The sequence below is a fragment of the Amblyomma mixtum genome, chromosome 6 (genome assembly GCF_055824585.1).
Source record: "Amblyomma mixtum isolate Tamu chromosome 6, ASM5582458v1, whole genome shotgun sequence".
NCBI lineage: Eukaryota > Metazoa > Arthropoda > Arachnida > Ixodida > Ixodidae > Amblyomma > Amblyomma mixtum.
In genome coordinates, this window is record NC_143017.1 from 108,781,011 (window position 1) to 108,801,755 (window position 20,745).

General features: G+C 48.6%; 1 protein-coding gene across 1 annotated transcript in view; it reads right to left on the minus strand.

Moving 5' to 3' along the window:
• Window positions 1-12,994: 12,994 nt before the first annotated feature.
• Window positions 12,995-20,745, minus strand: part of LOC149339988 (CUGBP Elav-like family member 4) — a 162,524-nt gene continuing 154,773 nt past the window's right edge. The window contains exon 2 of the mRNA XM_089551037.1: window positions 12,995-13,134. Coding sequence (XP_089407163.1) covers window positions 12,995-13,134 — 140 coding nt within the window. The remainder of the gene's footprint in view (window positions 13,135-20,745) is intronic.

Consider the following 20,745-nt stretch of genomic DNA (forward strand, 5'->3'; position numbering starts at 1 on the left):
GCTCTGTCCCGCGGCACTGCCATATCTTCGTCTTATTCTACGTGTCATTAATCTGGATCGGAAAACATTTATTCCGTCAAAAATGCAGATGCAGACGGTCCGCGCTAGATGGCCACCAAAGCATGGCTGGCGGCGACCTCAGCGGCCCACTCGGTGGCCAAGGCTTGAATGCCCGGGTCCGAGCTGACCAGCACGGCCTCCCATCGTTCAACAGAAGGAATTCGTACCAGATCCTCCGGTGGAGGTTCTTCTTTACATTGCCATAGTATGTGGTCATACGTGGCTGTTTCGCCACAGAACCTGCACTCGGGGATATAGTCATCCGGGTACATTTTTGATAATAGATAGGGGGCAAGAAAGGACCTCGTTTGGAGTCTCCTCCAGGTGGTCTCTTGCGCCTTATCCAACGTTTTGTCAGCTGGTGGAAATTTGTGTCTTTCCAATTTGTAATGAGTTGAAATATAAAAAGATGCCAGCATTAATCTGGAGGTTCAGAGCCTAGCAAAATCGCATAGTGTATGACCGAGTGTATGGCTGGCCTAGCGTGAGCGCTTCATCCCGCGGCACTGCCCGCTCGTAGTCGTCTTCAACGTAGCACAAATCCGTGCTTTCGCACTGATTCGAATGTAGCAAACACTGTCTCTAGACTTTTCTTTTCTCCATTCCGACGAGAAAGTCGTAAGCGTCGTGGTACCCGAGGTAAAAGTTCAAGACCGCACCGCTAGCGGTTCTGTTGACGGTGGTTGTGCTGCGAGGCGACCGACGGTGCCACGGCGTGTGGCGAAGAGGGAAATGCTTCAACCGAGATGCCGGCAACGGTGGTCGAGCGCGCGGCCACATCTACTGTCGGAAGAATGCGTTTCTCCGCCAGCTTTCGCTGATTAATGCGCTAAGCCTGTAGTCTTATCTGTACAAATTTTCCCCTCTTCCAGTGAAAAGCGAGTGGAAGTGCCTCCCATCTCTCGCACGAGCTATGTTCGCACCATGTTCGCGTTTATGCTGCAAAGGTCACCCAGAACAGCACAGGCTGTGCAAGAAAGGGAGAAAATTAAAGCAGCGTAGGAGAGCGCTCCCAAGAGTGTTTCAGGCATGTCGACAAGATATGTACTAATGCGCCTGTATGCGTCGGTTATTGTCTTCCTATAAAGGAGAGCTGAAACTCTCTATAAAGCGCGCCACTTTCACATCGTTACACGCGTGTTTAGGCGCATTCCTGGGGATGAAAGGAACGCTCCCAGATTATTCGCCTGCTCCATTCCTCCCTGAGGGGAAAAAAATGGCTGAGGCTTAGCTAAGGTTAAGCCTAGTCAGATGCGAAGCATATTGATGGCTAGGCTTGGTAAAGTTCCTCGCTTTGTTCTTCAGTTGTTGTAGAACGTTGTCACCGAGCCGCATATTGAGCACGCCGCTTAGCCAGACGTTCATCCCGCTCTTCATCGGTCTCTGTGGCACGCTGAAGCTTTCGCTTCTCGTTCTAATCAGCCCTGCTTCCAGGCGGCATCCCAACACCTGGCCGCCTCGTAAGTGCCCGGAGAGTTGTTGTTGTTGTGACTGAGAGAAAGATGAAAAGGAAATTGCACGGGCCTGCTACTGGCTCGAGCCAGGCCACCACCGCTGCCACGTGCAGATAGAGAAGAGTTAAGAGATCAGAGGAAAAAGACGAGGCAAGCTCAGCTTTATATCGCTGCTGTAGCGTCACGTGGTCAGCTGCAGCGCCTCTGATGTGGAGCCTCCACCGCCGCGGCCGACCGCGCGAGCCGGCAGCCCATCTCTCCTCTGCTGTGACGTCATGTTGTCACGTGGTCATGCTAAAGGTCAATGGTAGCTCCACCTCCGCGCTCGACGGGCTGTAGTGTAGCTCGAGTAATATGCTTCGCATAAAAAAGTTTCCCGGTTTCTTGCCCAACTCTGCAAAGGAGAAGCGGCGACAGCCGATGCACTGCGCACTATGCTCTACGCTCGGCTGCAAACAGCTAGACCCAGTCACTCCGCTCAACACCTACTGCGGCGGTAACCGAAATTTATTACTGCACTTAATAGGAATGTGATAACTGAAATATGTGGCAAAATTCAGAAAGTCCATATTAATACCAATGTCCTTTGCAAACGCCAAATATCAGAATGTGCGATTGCACCGTGGTTGGTTTTTTTGTCACCGTTATACATGTGGAGCATAAAACAGCTACCGCCATCATCATCGTCAGCCTGACTACGCCCACCGCAGGGTAAAGTCCTCTCCCATGTCTCTCTAATTAACCCTGCCCTTTGCCAGTTGCGGCCACCGTATTCCCGCAGACTTGTTACTCTCATCTGTCCACCTAAGTTTCCGCCGCCCCTGCTACGCTTGCCTCCTCTTGGAATCCACTCCGTTACTCTTGAGGACCAGCGGTCATCTTGCCTTCGCATTACATGCCCTGTCCAAGCCCATTTCTTCCTCTTGGTTTCGACCAGGATGTCATGGCTGCCGCCATGGAAGCGTCTCAAACGGCGTTCGGATGCTGCGCACGAGGACGCAAGATGAAATACCGGCCGCGGTGGCCCCGCTTCGATGGAGGCGAAAGTACAGAGACGGGAAATGCGAGATTTTTCTCTGCGATTTCGGTGCGTCAAAGAATCCCAGGTGGTTTAAAATAGAGAGATTTAGCATAGCGAAGGCGTATACGAGATTACCTGACGCCTACTGCGTACGATACCATGGTAGGGCGTGGCAAGGCTGGCTTCCCTCCTTCCAGGGGCGTAGCCAGGGGGGGGGGGGGGGGGGTGCCCCCCCCCCTCTCCTCCCTCGAAATTTTTTCGTACTGTCATCGACCGCAGTATCACCCAAGTACATATCGCGACTTCTGCTGTCATAGTTTTGTTCTTGTCTGGATCGTCTGCCTTTCCGTGTGTAAAGTTTACTATCTGTGATTGTGCAAGATGTTTATTTGCCTTGTTTGACGCATTATATAGAGTGACTTTTGTTTAGATACGTAGATTTAATGGAGACATACATGTATTTAAATATCTTGTTTCAAGGTTTTCAGTACACCTAAAGAAACTACTTCCAGTGACACTTTTTTGTCCTTTATCAGGTTGTATCTTCGCATTTCTAATACTCCATTTTATAATAAGGGAGTAATTACTCATTGGCATCCACCCGAGCGCAGCCATACGGCTACAAAGGAAAGCTATACAGTTTTCTCAGAAACTTCGCAGTTAAAGAAAAATTCGTCCCGCTCCGGGGTTCGAACCCAGGACCACCGCTTCACCGGAGCAGTCGCTGTACCAATTGATCTAACCAGGACGGCAAGCTTATGGTAGGACGAGAGCGAATTGATCAATAACTCGAAGTGGGAACTGTGTTGGTCAAAATTTTTATCTCCATTTTATCTTCGCACTTCGATCTAATGTATATTTTGCACAACTCCTCGTTTATAAACGTGCTCGCTGTTTCGACAAAAATTTCGGTGCAATTACACGGCAATACATAACCGGTGACAGCTGCTGCTGCGCAGGACACTGACAGCGTCATTGAGATTTTTCCCTGGCCGTTGCATTTGTACAGAAATATGAAGGTTCTTGAACGACAAAGATTCATTAATATATTTGTCCTCTACTTGCTCATTTCATGGCCTTTACTTTTTCATATCAGCGGCATGTACTGCATTGCTGGTTTCGGAATGATATAGTTCTAGACTTCGTGTTATATATTCTTGACTTATTCAATACGCAAAAACATGGAAGCATTGGTATAAGTTATGTCTGCCACAATTTTTAGGACATACGAATACATTCTTTTACTTAAAAAAAACATATTTCACTTGTCTAGACAGTGGGTAGCGTTATCTGAGTTATTAACTGGTAACTTATTAATGGTAACTGAGTTATTATTCTTGCGTTTGATCCCTCCACAAATTCTATGAGGAGGCCGTGCTGCAACATGAACCCCCCCCCCCCCCCCCCCCCCCCCCCGAACAAAATTTCTGGCTACGCCACTGCTTCCTTCATAACCAATTCTGCTGCCTTCTAACTTCGCACTTCTGCCCTTCCCACTTCTCGGATGTAGCCACGCGATGACACTCACGTCCGCTGGGTTTCCTCGGCAATAACGGCCATCGCCGGGTGAGCAACCATCCCTGCGTCACCTCGCTAGTCAGTCGGCTCGTGTTTGTTGCAGCGACTGGCGCATCCATGTCCCTTAATTCTTGGTTTGGTTTATGGGGTTTAACGTCCCAAAGCGACTCAGGCTATGAGAGACGCCGTAGTGGAGGGCTCCGGAAATTTCGACCACCTGGGGTTCTTTAACATGCACTGACATCGCACAGTACACGGGCCTCTAGAATTTCTCCTCCAAAGAAATTCTAGCCGCCGCGGCCGGGATCGAATCCGCGTCTTTTGGGTTAGCAGTCGAGCACCATAACCACTAAGCCACCGCGGCGGCAAAAATTCATTCTTGTACGCTTTTCAGAACCTCGTTTGCTTGACCGCGTAATAATAAACTATTTTCCTTGAGCCCACATCCCGCAAACCTTTGGGCATGATTGTTACTCTTCAGTCCTTCTCTATATCCTGGACTCCCTGGGAATCAAAATACCGGCCAACGACCCAACCCTTCTCGCCATCCCACGATCCCTTCACCGAGAGCTTCTCATCAGGCAGCTCCCGAGGAATATGCACCCGTCCCACCATGAGCAGCGCCGCAGAGCCCGTGCGAAGGCACTCCATCGAGCGTACGGCCCCCAGCCGGACGCCGTATGGGTGGACGCTGCCTGCACGGGTGATGAAGCGACAGCAGCTGCGGTGGACTCCTCTTCATCCACCCTCCTCACACTACCTCTCCCTCCAGATACGTCCCCAGAGGCTGCAGAGGAAGCCGCCATTGCACTTGCTATAACCCGCACGGAAGCCCGGTATATTTTAACTGACTCTAAAACTGCGATTCTAAATTTTGCTCGAGGCCGAGTTCATGTCCCTGCTTTTGGCATACTGGACTCGCCCGATGCACCCCCGCCCCGCCAAGTGGAGCTGATATGGGTGCCTGCGCACTCCGGGAATCCCGGAAACGAGGCCGCCAACCTTTTAGCCCGAGGTTCTTTAAACCGGGCTCAGGTGGCCTCGGATCGGGGATTCACGAAGGATCGCATGCACTCATTCAGTGAGCTGACCCAGGCATACAGAGCCTCTCGCCAGCTCTACCCCCCGCCCCACCCCTCCCTAGATAACAGACACGCAACACTCTGGCGCAGATTACAAACACATAGTCTCCCCTCGCCCCTTACCCTAACCCACTATCATCCCTCCTTCCCCACTCCTGCTTGCGCCCTATGCCCAGAACCCTTCGCTTCTTCCCTCCACATCCTTTCCCTCTGCCCGGCGGACCCTCCCCCGCGGGACCTAGAGAACCTCAAGACCTGGGAGGACTGGGAGACCCTGCTGCATTCGGAGGACCCGGCCGTGCAGACCATCGCCACCGGCCGTGCTGCCAGTGTTATGGACCTCAGGAACATAAACACTTGAGTGCAGTGGGGTCGTGCGGGGACCCTGGGGCGTGCCCCGAATTCCTTTGTAAATAAAGTTTTCTCTCTCTCTCTCTCTATTCCCTCATTCAAAATGCCAGCTTCGTCAGAACGCCGATCACAAGGCGAACATGGGTCGGGCCCACCTGCGTCGCCCCACCCGATGCAGCCACCCTTGATAACCCTCTCTGCACTTGGTAAGATGGTGACCACGATAATTTTCGGTAATACACAAAAAACAGCAATAATTATAATAATAATATTACAATAATAATAGTGACCCTATAATAATACTAATAAATAAATACATAAATAAATAACATAACATAACTAAAAGAAACAGATGCGGACACAGTTTAATGGGGGTGGAGATGTCTGCTTTCAACTCTACCTGACGAGGATGATAGCGTAAACTGGGCACTGCTAGAGACGAAATAGTACACACAGAAAACACCAGAAATACACACCTTCACAAAACTCACATACTCATACACACATCTACAAGACTGTTCGGTGGGTACCTGCAAGCCCTGTGCCCCTGAGGAATTTTAAAAGGGCGCTATTTGCACGCATCGTTGATGTTGCGCTGTCCCAATGACCGAGAGAATTAGTCCAGCTGAGGCATCCACGGCGACGCATCCGTAGCTTAGTCTTCATTGTCCTACGCAGGAATGTAAAACGACTGCGGATGCAAATTAACAACTTAGAGGTCTTCTCCACAAGTTAGAGCTCTGGGCTGCTCGATTTTAAATAAGTAGTAGTTAGTATGCGCCACACACAGGGGAATCCTATGCACGCATGAGCGGTCACGCTCATTCAGGCCGCGTAGCATATGGAAGTCTCATTTAGGGTCGAAACTGCGAAGGAGACTGCGCAGCACAGGGTGCTCTGTAAGGGCCATCACCCCTAAGGTTCTCGCTGTACAAAAAAAAAAAAAAGCGCACGGGTGATAATACCATCTGATGCGACAGGTCTGCGTTAGCAGTATCGCTTTCAAATTTTAGTTTTACATTCGCGCTTTTGGTATGACCGTCGTCTTACCACGTCTTTGAATATGATTTCACCACGTGTTTTTCGTTCCGGTGCGGAGTGGGTTTGTGATGGGTGGATGGAGCCCTCCTGGAGGGAAGAGTTGGGCGGCTGGATGGATGGATGAGTGGTAGGTTGAGGCTTTCGACTACGGACCACGCCGTTTTCAGAAGTAGCACTTCTATTGATAACGCAGTAAAACCTCCTCTTGGCACGTCTTCGCGGCGCGTGGTGGTTCTTCAGAGGTGAACCCCTGGATATCCCCTCAGATTTCTCGCCCTCCCCCGGTGCGAAGGGCTGGCGGGAGAGGTTTTCCTGCACCTCCGGCGAGGACTGCCGTGGACGAAACCCAAAGGCACGCTTGGATCATGCGACCCCGGTTGGCACGTTCTCGCCGGTGCACTTGGCGGCTACGGCACGGAAAAACAAAATTTGGTTTTTGAGGAAAGGAAATGGCGCAGTAATTGTCTCCCGTACCTCGGCGGAAACAGGGACCGCACCAGACGGCACGGCCGTATGGCCAACGTTTTGCTTTTCCAGCCGGTGAGCACTACTCTTTTGTATTGTGACAAACGACGCCGACGCCATTTGCACAGCAGTAGCCCTCCATGCAGCTATGACTTCGTCAGATTGATAGCGCACTTTTCATGGAAGAATTCACGCGTTTTCGGTGCTGAGGGACTATCATGCGTGATACCACTGTGAAAACGCGCATGAATAAGTTTCTGGACCCGCCGCGGTGGCTCAGCGGTAAGGCGCTCGTCTACCGAGCCGCAGTACCGGGATTCGAACCCGTCCGCGGCGGCCGCGTTTCGATGGAGGCGAAACGCAAGAGGCGCCCGTGTCACAGTGCTCTGCGATGTCAGTGCACGTTAAAGATCCCCAGGTGGTCGAAATTATTCCGGAGATCTCCACTACGGCACCCCTTTCTCGCTTTCTTCTTTCACTCCTACTTTCCTCCCTCCCTTACGGCGCAATTCAAGTGTCCACCGAGATGTGTGAGACAGATACTGTGCCATTTCCTTTCCTCAAAAACCAATTACAAAGAGTTTCTCGCACAGTCTTAGTTATATACGTCTCCTAGTTTGGTTTTGCTTGTCTACGCTGTGTTAGATGGTGGCATGTCCAGCCGGTGTAATCATTCTAATCAAGCGAACTTGACGAGAACACCACCTGACCCGGTATCGCGTAAGTCAAGCTACAATTCCTCGAAAGCAACCATGGCATCACCGGAATGTACTTCTACTGATGGCTTTCGAAATAAAAAAAAATGCTCTCTAGAACGGAAGAATGATCAAACATAATTTTATGTGGCATATTCTGAAATATGCTGTCAAGAATAATCAAAATCCGCCTTCTTATCCCCCGATGTGATCGAACTTAAAAGACATTTAATATAGTCGCACCCATATAAGTGAGCGCACGGCTGTGCACAGCAGCCACACAGGCAAGAGGATGTAAAGATATGGAGTTGGGCGTCAACTAAGTGCATTGATAGCGCACGCATCATCACCATCAGTCTGACTACGCCCACTGCAGGAAAGAGGCCTCGCCCATGTCTCTCCAATTAATCCTCCCCAGTGCTGGCCGCGGCTATCCTTTTTTGTTGGTGTTCTTTTCTAGCTGTTTCGTTGTTTTTTTGTTTACGAACGCTCGAAGCTATACACGAAGACGAAAGACCTCTGTCCTCCTCGTGAGATTACTGCAATGCCTTGGCCTAAGATCGTATGGGGCGAACATTAGCTCCACTGCCACTATGAATTTTCCGCTGCGTGTTCGCCTAATTTAAGCTCACTTCACGTCAACCGGCATGCACCTCAGCGCCAATTGAGCCCTCTCTTCCCAGCCGCGTGCTTGGAACAACTCCAAGCGCCTCCGGAGCGCGGCGTCGACGGCAAGCGCATTAGCGCCGCTCTGGAGTTCAGCCGGCGGAGGGAGAGGGAAGCAGCAGCAGCAGCCGCCATCTTACTCCCCGCGTTTTCCTTCACTCTCTCCATTCGCCGGCGTGAGGCGATCCATTTCCAGCGCTTCCCTTTTCTCCTCGCCTTCTCGAAGGGGAATCCGAAAGGGAGCGCGTCGGCGGCGGTCCGCGCCTGGTCAATATTGGCCGTGCGTTGGCAAACACAATCCAGTCTCGCGTAGGCCTCCTCGCGGAGACGCCCGCCCCGAACCCTTTCTTCCCTCCACCCCCCGATTCCGCGACCGACTGCGCGGGGCTCGCCGACTCAACGCGCCCGCTCCGTCCCCGGCACTCCTCACTCCTATACTTATTAGTTACAACCAAAACAAAACAAAAAAACGTAGCGACCTCTAGCAGGAAGAAAGTGGGAAAATATGTCGAGCTGAAAGTCACCTATCGTCAGACTTCACTGCCCTCAATGTGGGGTGCAACCATGCTTTGGAAAACCGTCGACCCCTTCTACGGTTAGCGATTATGCGGCCAGATTCCCAAAGCCGGCCGCCTTGTTCCCACTTCTGCCCATCCGGTGAACGCCCACCCCACCCCTCCCCCACTTTTTCCTCTGCCGTCAAAGAAGGTCGTAACGTGGCGGTGGTAGTTGGGAGTCTGGCGTACCCGTTCACCTAACTACAGAAATGAACTGCAGAAAAGCCAACTTATCAATAACTTTTAGGTTATGTGGTGAAGTTTATGTTGCAGGTGTTCCAGACTCCTACGGACGGAAAAGAAACGCGGTGAAGCTGCCCTTACTGGGACCTGTGGATCACCTGACAACTTGGCGACGGCCGACGCTGTGCTCGCTCACTTCATGCCAAATGTATTGTCCTAGCTAAGTGAACATGTTGCGCGCACGCACACACGCACGTCCGAACGTGCGAGCGCGAAAGATGTCAGACAGTCCTTGAAACGAAAGGAATTCGGTGCGGGATAATTTTACGGGAAGAACGAGAAAAGGCAGCCATTTGCCGATGGTGGATCCGAACCGAAGACATTTGCATGACGCGTGCAGTATCTCTACAAACAGAGCTACGGTAGCGGATGTCCCGCATCCTTCTCTCGAAGGGGTTCATATTACGTGTGGCGGTTTCATGAGAGTATTGGCCCGCATGCCAAACAACCACATCCTTTCACTGTTCACGCCGGGAATTAGCGCACGCTCACTTTAATTGTTCTGCCTATGGTCATGTTGTGAGATCCGCCTATCCGAAGGCTCTTTTCACTGCCCAGTGGCACTATTGCTCTGTTAAGACAAGCCAATATGGAAGGGTGCATGCGCCCTGTTGGACTGCAAGTGCCACAGAGAACGCGATCAGAAGTGGCCAGCGGCAGCTGTGCAACAGCTTTTTATGCCACCTACGGCGTCAAGAGTGTCGGAACCGGTCCTCGCACTGGGCTATGAGAAGAAAATATCGGAGATGGGTGCTCCGATACAATGTACATCAATCACACCCTTGAGGAAACATTGACATCTGCGCCAACCCAATTTTAGTGAAAGGGCGTCTGCCTTACTATGTAATACCCATTCTGCAGCCTGTTTGTTTTCTTTTTAAGTGTTGAGTGGGTTTATCTATTGTAAATCTGCCCCGGTAGATTGCTGGCATGCAAGGGGTCTTTAGGCTTTATGAGGAGCACTTTGCGCAGCCTGAATTTAATATGGCGTGAATTATTTCCTCTGTCGTACCGGATACTCGCTGCTTGGTGTGCACAGTTCTACGACGCACCTTTTGCGTTGTCAGTGGTTTATTATAAAATAAGGTATCTTTTTACAGCAGCTGGGCACCACCGCCTCCAACAGAGGACTCAGAAATTCGGGTTACCATGCTCAGTGGATATGTGAAAGTTCGATGGACATATTAAAAGTTCATTGGTGTTGCACAACCATGCACTACAGTTTGCAGCATACGGCTTTGTAAGCGGACACGTATGGTTGGATGTACAATACCTTTAGAAGCTTTGTATGCCGATCTCCAGTGATATCAGCGTGCGTTTCGGTTGCTGTATCCTATATATTCTGGTAAATAACGCTGTTTGTGAGGGCTTCGTGGAAGTATGAGAAACAGCTCCTTTGTATCTTTCTAATGCCCCAAAGCGAGACATGGATTAGACTGGGAAGTAAATTTTTAAGCAATCCTTGTAACCACATTTGTTCTCCTCTTCATGGCCGTAGTATTGGATAAATGCCTTTATCTGAGCATCCAAGGGTGTGAGTTAGAGACGCCGCAAAACATACGGGTATAACTTGTTCAGAGTGATATTTACATGAGAAGCCAACACTCATTACTGGGAGAAAAACAGAGGGGATGTTACCTTTTATATGAGTTGTGTTGATTAGGCAAGGAAATATATTAAGCAGCTATATTAAATACTTTGCAGAATGTAGTACGGTAGTGAGGTCAAATCGCTGGCATGTGTGTGTGCGTGTGTGCGTGCATGCGTGTGCGTGTACATGCGTGTGCGCGTCCGTATGTGTGTGTGTGTGTGCGTGTCGTTCAGCCCCGTTTTTTCACAAAACCAAAGAAGTATCAAACTCAAAAAAGTGCTCCTTTAAAACAGGAGATCCCCTCCCTCCGCTCTCTTTTATGGCTGGCGCTTACGTAAGAATCGTGCGTATAGATATGACGGAATTGCTAGGAGTGGTAACGTATATCTGACGGCCCTTCATGCGGGTTAGCTATTACACGCATCATATCCCCTGTAAATGCGTTGCGTGGACTTCTACCAGCATGCAGGCTGCGCGGGAAGTGAAAGTAATAATTTTATTTATATTTTTATTTTATTTCTGTTGAGGGCCAGAAACTATTGCACGCTTGCCATCCATCCTTCAGGGGTGGCGAAACTCTGAGCCGTAAGCGTCTCCCGAGAATTCTCGCCTGAAATGACGGCGAGCTGCTGTAGGCTAGAGTCTCCTGGGTATCGACCGCGTAGCGGGTCAGGGTGGAGCTTCTTGTGCGTGCAAGCAGATTAAATTCAAGAAGGCGCTTAACCAGCGGCAAAGCCTGGTGCAGGCCACGAAGTGCTGTGTTGCGCAATGCCACGCGTGCTTGCGTTGCCTGAAGCTCATCAGGTAAAGTCGTTAGCCTGCACGAGGAAGCACTAATGCTAAGTATTTGTAATTTCCTCTAATGCATGTCGAATTCGTTCTTGTATGAGGGCTATCGAAGTACTCTAATGGAAATGCGATTGAGGACACGAAGTTTGCATCATCTATTCCCGTTTCTGTCCCACGAAGATATCTCGTTTCAAGCGTCAAGCAGAGAGCGCAAAGCTAAAGGGGAAAGGAGCGAACACGATAAAGAAGACAGCTGGTACGTAAATGCACTCATTCGTCATTAATATCTCCCCCATACAGCTGCGCGAGCGGCAACGCTACGCGAAAACAGCAGACGATACCGACGCTCGGGAGGCTGTCCAAATGAAGCTTGCTCTTATCTGTCCATTAAAGAGACATCAGTGCTATCAACTTCTAGCGGTCCGTCGCATTCATTTTCCATGGCATGCACATATCCTGTCTGGATACGTATCGGAATATTTCCGAAACTGTCATTGTAACGGAATTCTAAGTGATGCCTGATGCTTTTTTGATTGACTTGTCCCAGTGCAAGAAAATGGAGCGCTCCTTAGTCGTCTCCCAACACCCAGTATGTCGACTAATGACGGCACGCGTGCTTAGTTCGTCCACTTGTTTTGCTTGCGTCAACGCACAGCAAATCGCTTTAAATTAAACTAGCACACCATGTTGCGATTTCTATACTCAAATCATTCAACACGCTGGTTCCTTTGCTCATTGCGCATCTTTCGTGGGCTGCTATAAGTCTGATGAGGACTGGAATTACGAAGATCAAGGGAAAGAGAAGAAAAACAAATGAACGAAGCAACATTATATTTCCGTGACAGTAAGAATTCAGTGCGCCACCTTCACGAAGCGTATCCTGCAACAGCGGTACCTTTATAGAAAAAAAGTCACGGAGACACGAAATTTGGGGTTCCTTCTGGCACGCTGCGTTGCAAAGTTCGAATGTTACAGTTCTCTTCCTACCTGAAGAGCACGGGATCAACTTGGTGTAAGGTAAAAAAAAGATCGGCTCTGAATCGCTATAATTATGTGCACGCTTCATATGCCGTGATACTAATACTCTGGGACATATTAACTTTTTGTCCTCTTTTTCTTTGTCGTTCCCATGCACATATGCAACTTTCCTAATAAAGAAACATGTGAAAAACGCATTGCCTGCATTTGATAGCCTAAGTTCCCTCCTTTATTAGAGACTGCATGCTTGCCATTTCTTTGAATTTTTTTTTTTAAATGGGCACCCTTCATGCGAGGTCGCAAGTTTGCCTGTGATCATACCTGCATGCGTGATCGTTCCAATCTTATAAGTCATATTCCTTGTTTCCTATTACCAAACTGTCGCAGATGCACCCAAGACAGCCACGTTGGCGCAATCAACTTTTTCATCACAAATCACCCCAAGCGCTGTCATTCTTGCGTTGAAAGAAAATTATGCAATCATCAGGGTAATAACTGCTCCGGTGGTCTTTCACTTCTCTCTCTCGGTCTGGCACTCACCCCAGGAAGAGTCTTCTGCTCGTGGAGGGCGTGCTGGGCTTTGATGGCGCTCTCCCGGGCGCAGTACGTGAGGAAGGCGCAACCTGCACAGGCACCATACAACGCGGTGAGAAATGGTTCGATTCAAGACGTTTCGATAGTATTTCGAAAGTTCAAACCAGATCTGGTCTGATTTGTGGCGAGGTAAACTTTCAGGAACGCACACATTTCCCACAGCTACAACTATCCTCGTTCTTTCACCAACTGGGCCCCTTAAACCTGCCAGTCATCGCTCGTAAGCATTTCAGTTTCAAAACAAACATTTGTGGACCTAAATAGAATACCTATGCTTAAGAAAAAAAGAATTAGTTACTCTTCTAGCGTAAAACACCAAGACGTAATTTTTTAGCGTCATGTGCAAGATTTAAAAGAAAATGTCTTCAATACCTCCAAATTACACTGTCCACATACCCGCCTTTGTCAGCTAAGCATTCGGAGGATTGTAAGATCAGTTTCTGCTTCGAAAATACGGACTACTGTCGAACTTGCGAAAAAAAAATGGTAATGTTACGCCAGACTCTCTTTGCCTGACATTTCCAGGGGGTGTGCTACCAGGCTGATTTTTTTTTTTGTATGAAATAATATTTACTGCATTCAGTATATGGCATAAAATAATGCACTATCTCTCTTGGTCGAGAGCAGAGGTGAGCTAGAAATGATTTGCAATACCGGCATGTCAGATTCTAAACACTGAACCTCGTTGCAAGGTCTCGTCTCAGACAGACACAATTTGGTTTGGTTTGGCTTATGGGGTTTAACGTCCCAAAGCGACTCAGGCTATGAGAGACGCCGTAGTGAACGGCTTCGGAAATTTCGACCATCTGGGGTTCTTCAACGTGCACTGACGTCACACAGAACACGGGCCTCTAGAATTTCCCCTCCATCGAAATTCGACCGCCGCGGGCAGGATCGAACCCGCGTCTTTCGGGTCAGCCTCAGAGCACCATAACTACACTGAGCCACCGCGGCAGACACAATCGTCAGTCCGCAGGCGGCAGAGTCTCTTGGGATTCACTCACAGTATGAATAAATAAAAATAGAGAAAATAAGAGAGGGTGGCGGTAAGAGCTAGCTGGCTGGAGTCACTGGAATATAAAGTTATTCCAGTGACTCTAGAGCTGGTCCGGCGGGCGCACCCTCGCCTGTGCATTTTTCGCTTGAGGGTTCGAGTTGGCTCGTTTTGCTCTTAAAAAAGGTCGGCGCCAAAACTACTTCTTCGTGTGGTGTGTGTGGTGTGTTTGGTGTGGTGTGCGTGGTGTGGTGAGGTGTGGTCTGGCATGATATGTGGTGTGTTGTGGTGTGCTGTAGTTGGGTGCCGTATGTGTGTGTGTGTGGTGTCATGTGGAGTGGTATGGTGAGGTGCAGTTGGGTGGTGTGTGTGGTGTCATGTTGGGGTGCCTGGTGTGCGTGTTCTAGTGTGGTGTGTTTGGTGTGCGTGGTGTGGTGAGGTGTGGTCTCGCATGGTGTGTGGTATGGTGTGGTGAGGTGTAGTTGGGTGTGGTATGTATGTGCGCTGCCATGTGGTGTGATGTGGTGCGTGGTGTGCGGTGTGTGGTTTGGTGGGGCGTGGCGTGTGGTGTGTGTTGTGTGGGGAGGTGTGGCGTGGTGTGGTGTGGCGTGGTGTGGTATGGTGTGCGTGTGCTGTGGCGTGGCTTAGCGTGGCATGACCTAGACGACGAGACCCATTTCAAGAATATGCTTACATCAAGCTCACGACGACGAGAAATATGCTGTCTTTTTCTTTCAGTGACAACTTTAAATGGCCAGGGCACATAAATAAGACGACGTAAGAGTTTGTTGTTGTACTGGTGGAAACTAAAAGCCTTTTCATTTGTTCAAAAATAGTAGCTCTTTTTAAGCATTATGAGAAAACTGCATGCATTTGGTTTTTGCAAGGGAATGTTCCCTTCCTGCTCCATGTTGAGCTTTCACAAATAAACCTTTGTATTTTGCTGCTACAGACGACCCGTGTTCATGTTCATAAAAAAATCTGTCAGAGTTCTGCAGATGACATTGGAAGTCTACATTGCATGATTGCTCGAGGTGCGGGATTCTGACACTGATCAAGAGGTTCATTCTTTGCTGATGGCGGGCCCAAATGACAAAGAGAAGTCATCAGAGCAGCTGCATCCTAAGTTCTTAACGATCACAACATTCCTGCGCTTTGTATTCTTTACATAGCAGATAAAGTAGCTGTGAATAGTTCATGAGAATAGTTCATGCTGCCCTAGTTCTCATTTCGTATTAAAAGCCTCACTAAATTTGGAATATACCTCAACGACGTGCAACGCAGTAGTAGCAATCGAATATGAAGTAGTAGTTCTAGTGACTGTATAGCTTAGCCTTCACAGACCTGGTCGATGAAATACAACATACGTCAGCTTCCAGCATGGTGATACTCGTATGAAATGCAACACATTATAACTACACCAGAAATCGGCATAAAGCGGAGCAACAAATGAGACGGAGCACTATAGCAACCAGAACAATTAAAAGTTGGACCAAACCAGCCCAAAAAACACACTTTTTCTTTTCTGCAGAGCCAAACACTCGTCTGAAACATCAAAGCTTTGCTGACGACTCTCAGCCTTACTTTGCATGCATTATTAGATTGTCTCGCGCAGGCAACCTCCCATAACGCCCTCATAGAAAACATGCTTCTTCGAATGCGACTGCAGTGAGCAAAGAGAAGAGGATAAGAAGGCGGAAGCCGAAATCCAGGCAGGAGACGGAGAGAAGACAAACGGAGTGTAAACCGAATAGCTCCCATTAATTGTTACACTCGGTGCTCGGCGAGTCAAAAAATCAATGGAGGAACTGTAATCAGTAGAGTCCTGGGAGGCGTCGTAGGTTGTAGCGGGCACGCTAATTGGCAGGAGCGGGTGCAAGTATCGACTGGGGCGAGTCGCCGAGCCGAGAATCCGGAGCCGAGAACGAGTTAATCAGGAGGCGTGGGAGGAGGAGAGGAAAACAAGCAGTCCTCTTGCGCCTCGGCAAATCGCTCAGGGCACCCTCCCCCTTCTCACAAGGAGCCCAGGAAGCCAGGCCGCAGAAAACATCGATACACGACAGCTATGCCGAGCGTCTGCTCCGTGCCTTCTCCTGTCTTTTCCACTCGCTCTCACTCTCCTTAGGGAACAAGCCCTCGGCGGGGCAGAAAACAGACTGACATCCGATTGCAGGGAAAACATGAGTTTCTTTTCTTTTTCGCAGATTCGTGCTCCACTGGCGAAGCTCCTTTACGCGTGGTTAAGATTAGCGCGAGGGAGCGCCGCTTAGTTACGGTAACAAGCAGCGATACTGGGGACGGCGACAATTGTGTATTGTTGAGCACGCGCACACACACGCACACACGTACGAAGGCACGCACGCATGCAACACACGCGCGCGCACACTCACCCATGAATCCCCATGCACGCACTAGCGCCGGCGCGCATACACACATACCCACACGTGCACGCACGCACATCGTTATCTTTAGATCTTTAGTCGTAGGGAAATTAAATTTTACAAATATTAGATATCAAGCTGAACGCATAGTGCGCTGCATGTTTGAAACGAAACGGAACCGGTGACTGTGTTATACAGGTTGCTGAGGGAAAAATGTTAAAGAACTTTTTTTAAAGAACTTATTCAGGCACCGAGTCCACATTTGTGGACGCGGCTTGAGCGCTATTTAAGCCTCAGTGTCGAAAAGTGTGGACGCACTAAATGTGTGCTGAAATCTGAACGATTTTGTGAGATTTCTTCATAGTTCCCTTCCAAGAGGCATTATGATCAGGCTTGATGCGATACGGAGTAGAGGGTGCTTTCTGGCAGTATATTTATTCGGCGCCTCAGAGCGGCCCTTTAAACCGTACCTATTCGACGAGTGTGAGTTCAGCCATTCAGTAGCTCCCAGAGCTCCTCTAAAAGGCCTCAGATGGCATTCGCCTGCAGGCGCCTGAGGTGGATTGCGATGCGCAATGTGACAGCTGCTTTTGTTTAGTGTTCAATGAGGGACGGACCTCTCACTATCAAGGCTTTTCGGCGATGCATCCTGACACCGAACGAGTTGGGTTCTACTTGCCCTCAAATAATGAAGAGCAAAATGACTATAGTGCTTAGAGCGACGCTGAAAGCAATTTCATGCAACTTTTGTTCGCTGCAAACGTCGATTCTATGGCTCTTCCTGCTACGTTGATGTTTTCCCGGGAGAAAGGCAAGAATTTTTTAGCAAGAAAATTGGGGTTAAAGGTTTGCCGCCAATCAATTCAATCTCGTGAAGCCAAGACCGATTGGGACTCCGTGATCAGAGCCCAGGGGAAGGTGGTGGCATAGCCTATAGCCTCAGGGATCTGCGCAAAAAAACTCTCCCGCCTTCAACGCAGTTTTCTTGCGAAACTCGCCAATGGAGGCGTTACCCGAATTTCATTTTTAGTTTTTTTCTATTCAATAAAAGCTCCGTTTTCAATTACAGCAGTCTCTTGAAACGAGAATCTATTGGTACAGGCGTGCTTAGATATGTCCTCAGTGTCGTTTTAAAGAATAGAAAGCGGCTTCTGGATTACAAAATTAAAAAATCGCCTGTTTCTGAATCGATCAGAAATTAAAACAGTGATCTTGAAAGGGTGAAGTGCTCTCATATCAGACTTCCCCTGGGAAAGGGCAGAGGTCATTTTTTCATGCCGTTCAGTAACAATGGTTCCGCTTTTGTAATTTGCTTTCGTCACTGAAATATAAAAGGTTAACCAGATCCATTTTACGACGATTCGGCTGGTCCTCTAATGGAAACTTCATGAATTAAATCCTGTTATGTTTTTAAATCTCTGGTGACTTTTTCTTATAGTGATCAAACAGCTGCCAGGCCAGGAAATGACAAATATATATACAGACCACTGCCACTTCAGTTACCGAGACATTATGGATACACTATTGCAGAACGTCAAAACCAGTACACAAAAGAAAAAATAATAAAAAGCGCCACGTGCAGTAGCTTCAGCAGGCAATAAACACTCATGCAAGCAGAAGCGCACGATACTGCTTTCTGACATCGTGCAGTCAGCTAAGTAAATGGCTATTACCTGTTGAGAATGTGCTCATTAGTTTAAGAGCATTTTATATGCACAGCGAATAGAAGGCAAGAGAGCATATTAAAATAATCGCCAGCCCCTCACTTCGTTAGGCGGCTCGGTATTTATTGGAATGACAAGAACTCAACGCGATGCTCGTATCGCAAAACACAACTCGCGTTATGGAAGTGAATTCAGATCAGGGATAATATCCGTCATACTTCATAATGCTGCTTCAAGGCGCATCTGAAGTATGGGCACTTCTACTAAAAGTCGTTATACGCCTGATTACTCTCCTTACTCATCCAACCTGCTGTGGGCTCACACATTGAAGAAAAAATAGTGAGAAAACGGCATGGCAGTGAAGCGCGCTGCTGTAGTGCGAACGAAAAAAGCGTGCGCTCGATTGTACCTTTGAATATCTGAACAAATGCAAAAACTAGCCCGACATCGTGTTCTTTTGAAGTACGTGCACCACAAGCACCACGCTCGACAGTCCCTTTTCGGATAAAACGTCAGAAAAGCCCGCGAAGCCCGCGTGGTCTCGTCTCGATGAGGAAGAAGACGAGCCACCACTTAAACCACGCCATCTATTCTCACCCACTTGCAAATTCATATTTGCGCGACATGGCATACAGGAAGCAGACGTGAGTGACAACAGAGTACAATTTTCAAAGGCGCACGATTGTGCCTTTGCATTCTCAGTTGCGTGGGAATACAACATCAAACACGTAAGGTAGAGCCCCAAATATTCGCAAAGGGATAGATTCGGGGAAGCGGCTGTGAAGATTCTCAAGCTTTTAGCAGAGAAGATAGGAGACCCATACACAACGCTACTGGCGGTCTACTACGCAAGTCCTCTCAAGAAAGGGCACTCGCCGGCAGCGATGTTTATGGGAGGGAGACTCAGAACAGCACTTCCAGTACCTGACGAGACTCTTTGCCGGTTTTTTACACAGCTCCCTTGAACATGATCCTAAGAGTCTCTGAAGGAAGTCATCGACGGAAACAGAAGCAACAGTAAGATTTGCTGCATGTGTCATACTCAGAAAAAAATACGAGAAGTGGTTAAACCGGCTCCCAAAGTGGAGCAAAGTAGGTTTCACTGCGAAGCGGAAGCGCGGCTTCGGGATGCTCTTCTCAAACTCTGGTCTGAACTTCTAGCTTCGCGGACAAACTTACTTTTCTCACGTTAAGAGCCGGTTTAACCATTGCTCGTGTTCCCTCTAAGTATATGACACATACTCTACATCAAACAACATGATGGTACTATATTTAAAAGGCAGCATGGATGGCTGGGTTATCAACCTGGTTAGGCCCGAAAACCAGATAACGGTGGAAACAGATGACATATCAATCCTACGCAACACGAAACAACCAGTACGCTGTCGGCAGCAGCTACAGATTCAACGCAACGGCACTACCACTTCCAGGGCGCGCTGGCTGCGCTGACCAGAGTCACGGTCCCACCAAGAGCGGCACATGCGCCATTCCATCCGAAAGATTCGAGGACCACTGTTTATATTTCCGTCTTTTCCGATAAAGGCAAAAAAAAGTTGTCTGATGGCGCATCTTCCTTCTCGCGGCTAGACCATGCATGTTGAGGATGAAAGTAAAGGAATAATGAAAAAAAAAAGAAAATAAAACGCCAAGAGCTCTCAGGCCCCGCTGGCATTCCATTCAGCAGTCTTGTCCAGTTCGTTGTTCGGGCTAATTGTTCGGCTGTCAGCGACACGCCGCCTCTCCTAGCCTAATACCTTTCGGCTCGGCTACTCCTCGTCAAATGGATTTCTGGATCCAGACACAACCTTCTGTCTGGCCCTAATGCACAGAGGCTATGCTATTAGGCTCAAAGGATGATTTGAAGTCATGGGCTATCACAGATAGTAGCCTTTGTTTTTAGTCTTTGAAGAGCAGAGTATTCACTGGACGTGCTTTGCGTTGCGGTTTAAATGTCTACAATTTCCAGACACACTGATGGAAAACCTTGCCCCTTCTTCTACATGTTGTCGTTCGGAGATCAGAGATAAAAAAGCAAACGGTCTTCTCTTGACACGATTAAAATACTTCTATAAAAATATTTACAACATCAAAATGTTCATTCACACAGCACCTGTAAAATCTCTGTGTTAAGTAATCTTGCGGCCTGCGGTCAAAATTCTGCCACCGCAGTCGTCGACTAGCGCTGCCGCACTCGCGCTTGGATCTCGCTCCCGCTCACTGCCGCTTTGAGGCGAGTGGCGGATCCGGATAGCTGGTGCACGTTTGAGATTTTTCGAAGGCATATAAAAAAAACACGGACAAAGAAGGAACAGACAGGGACGAGGGCAGTTACTGCTCAATTCTTTACGTCTTTGGTTTTAAACATGTAAAGTTTGTATTGAGGATGGTTTTATGTTGTGCGTTGTCGAAATGGCTTAAGCCATTTCTCTTAAACATATGAAGGTCTTTACTAAACACTAATGACCACTACCCCCCCCCCCCCATGGATAAATTAAAAATAAATTAAGGTTTGGTTTGGTTTTAATTAGAGTTTAAAAATTCGAAATCTAAAGTCTGACGAAACCTCGTCTGGTCTGGTATAGTAAGCTCATTTGTTCGTTT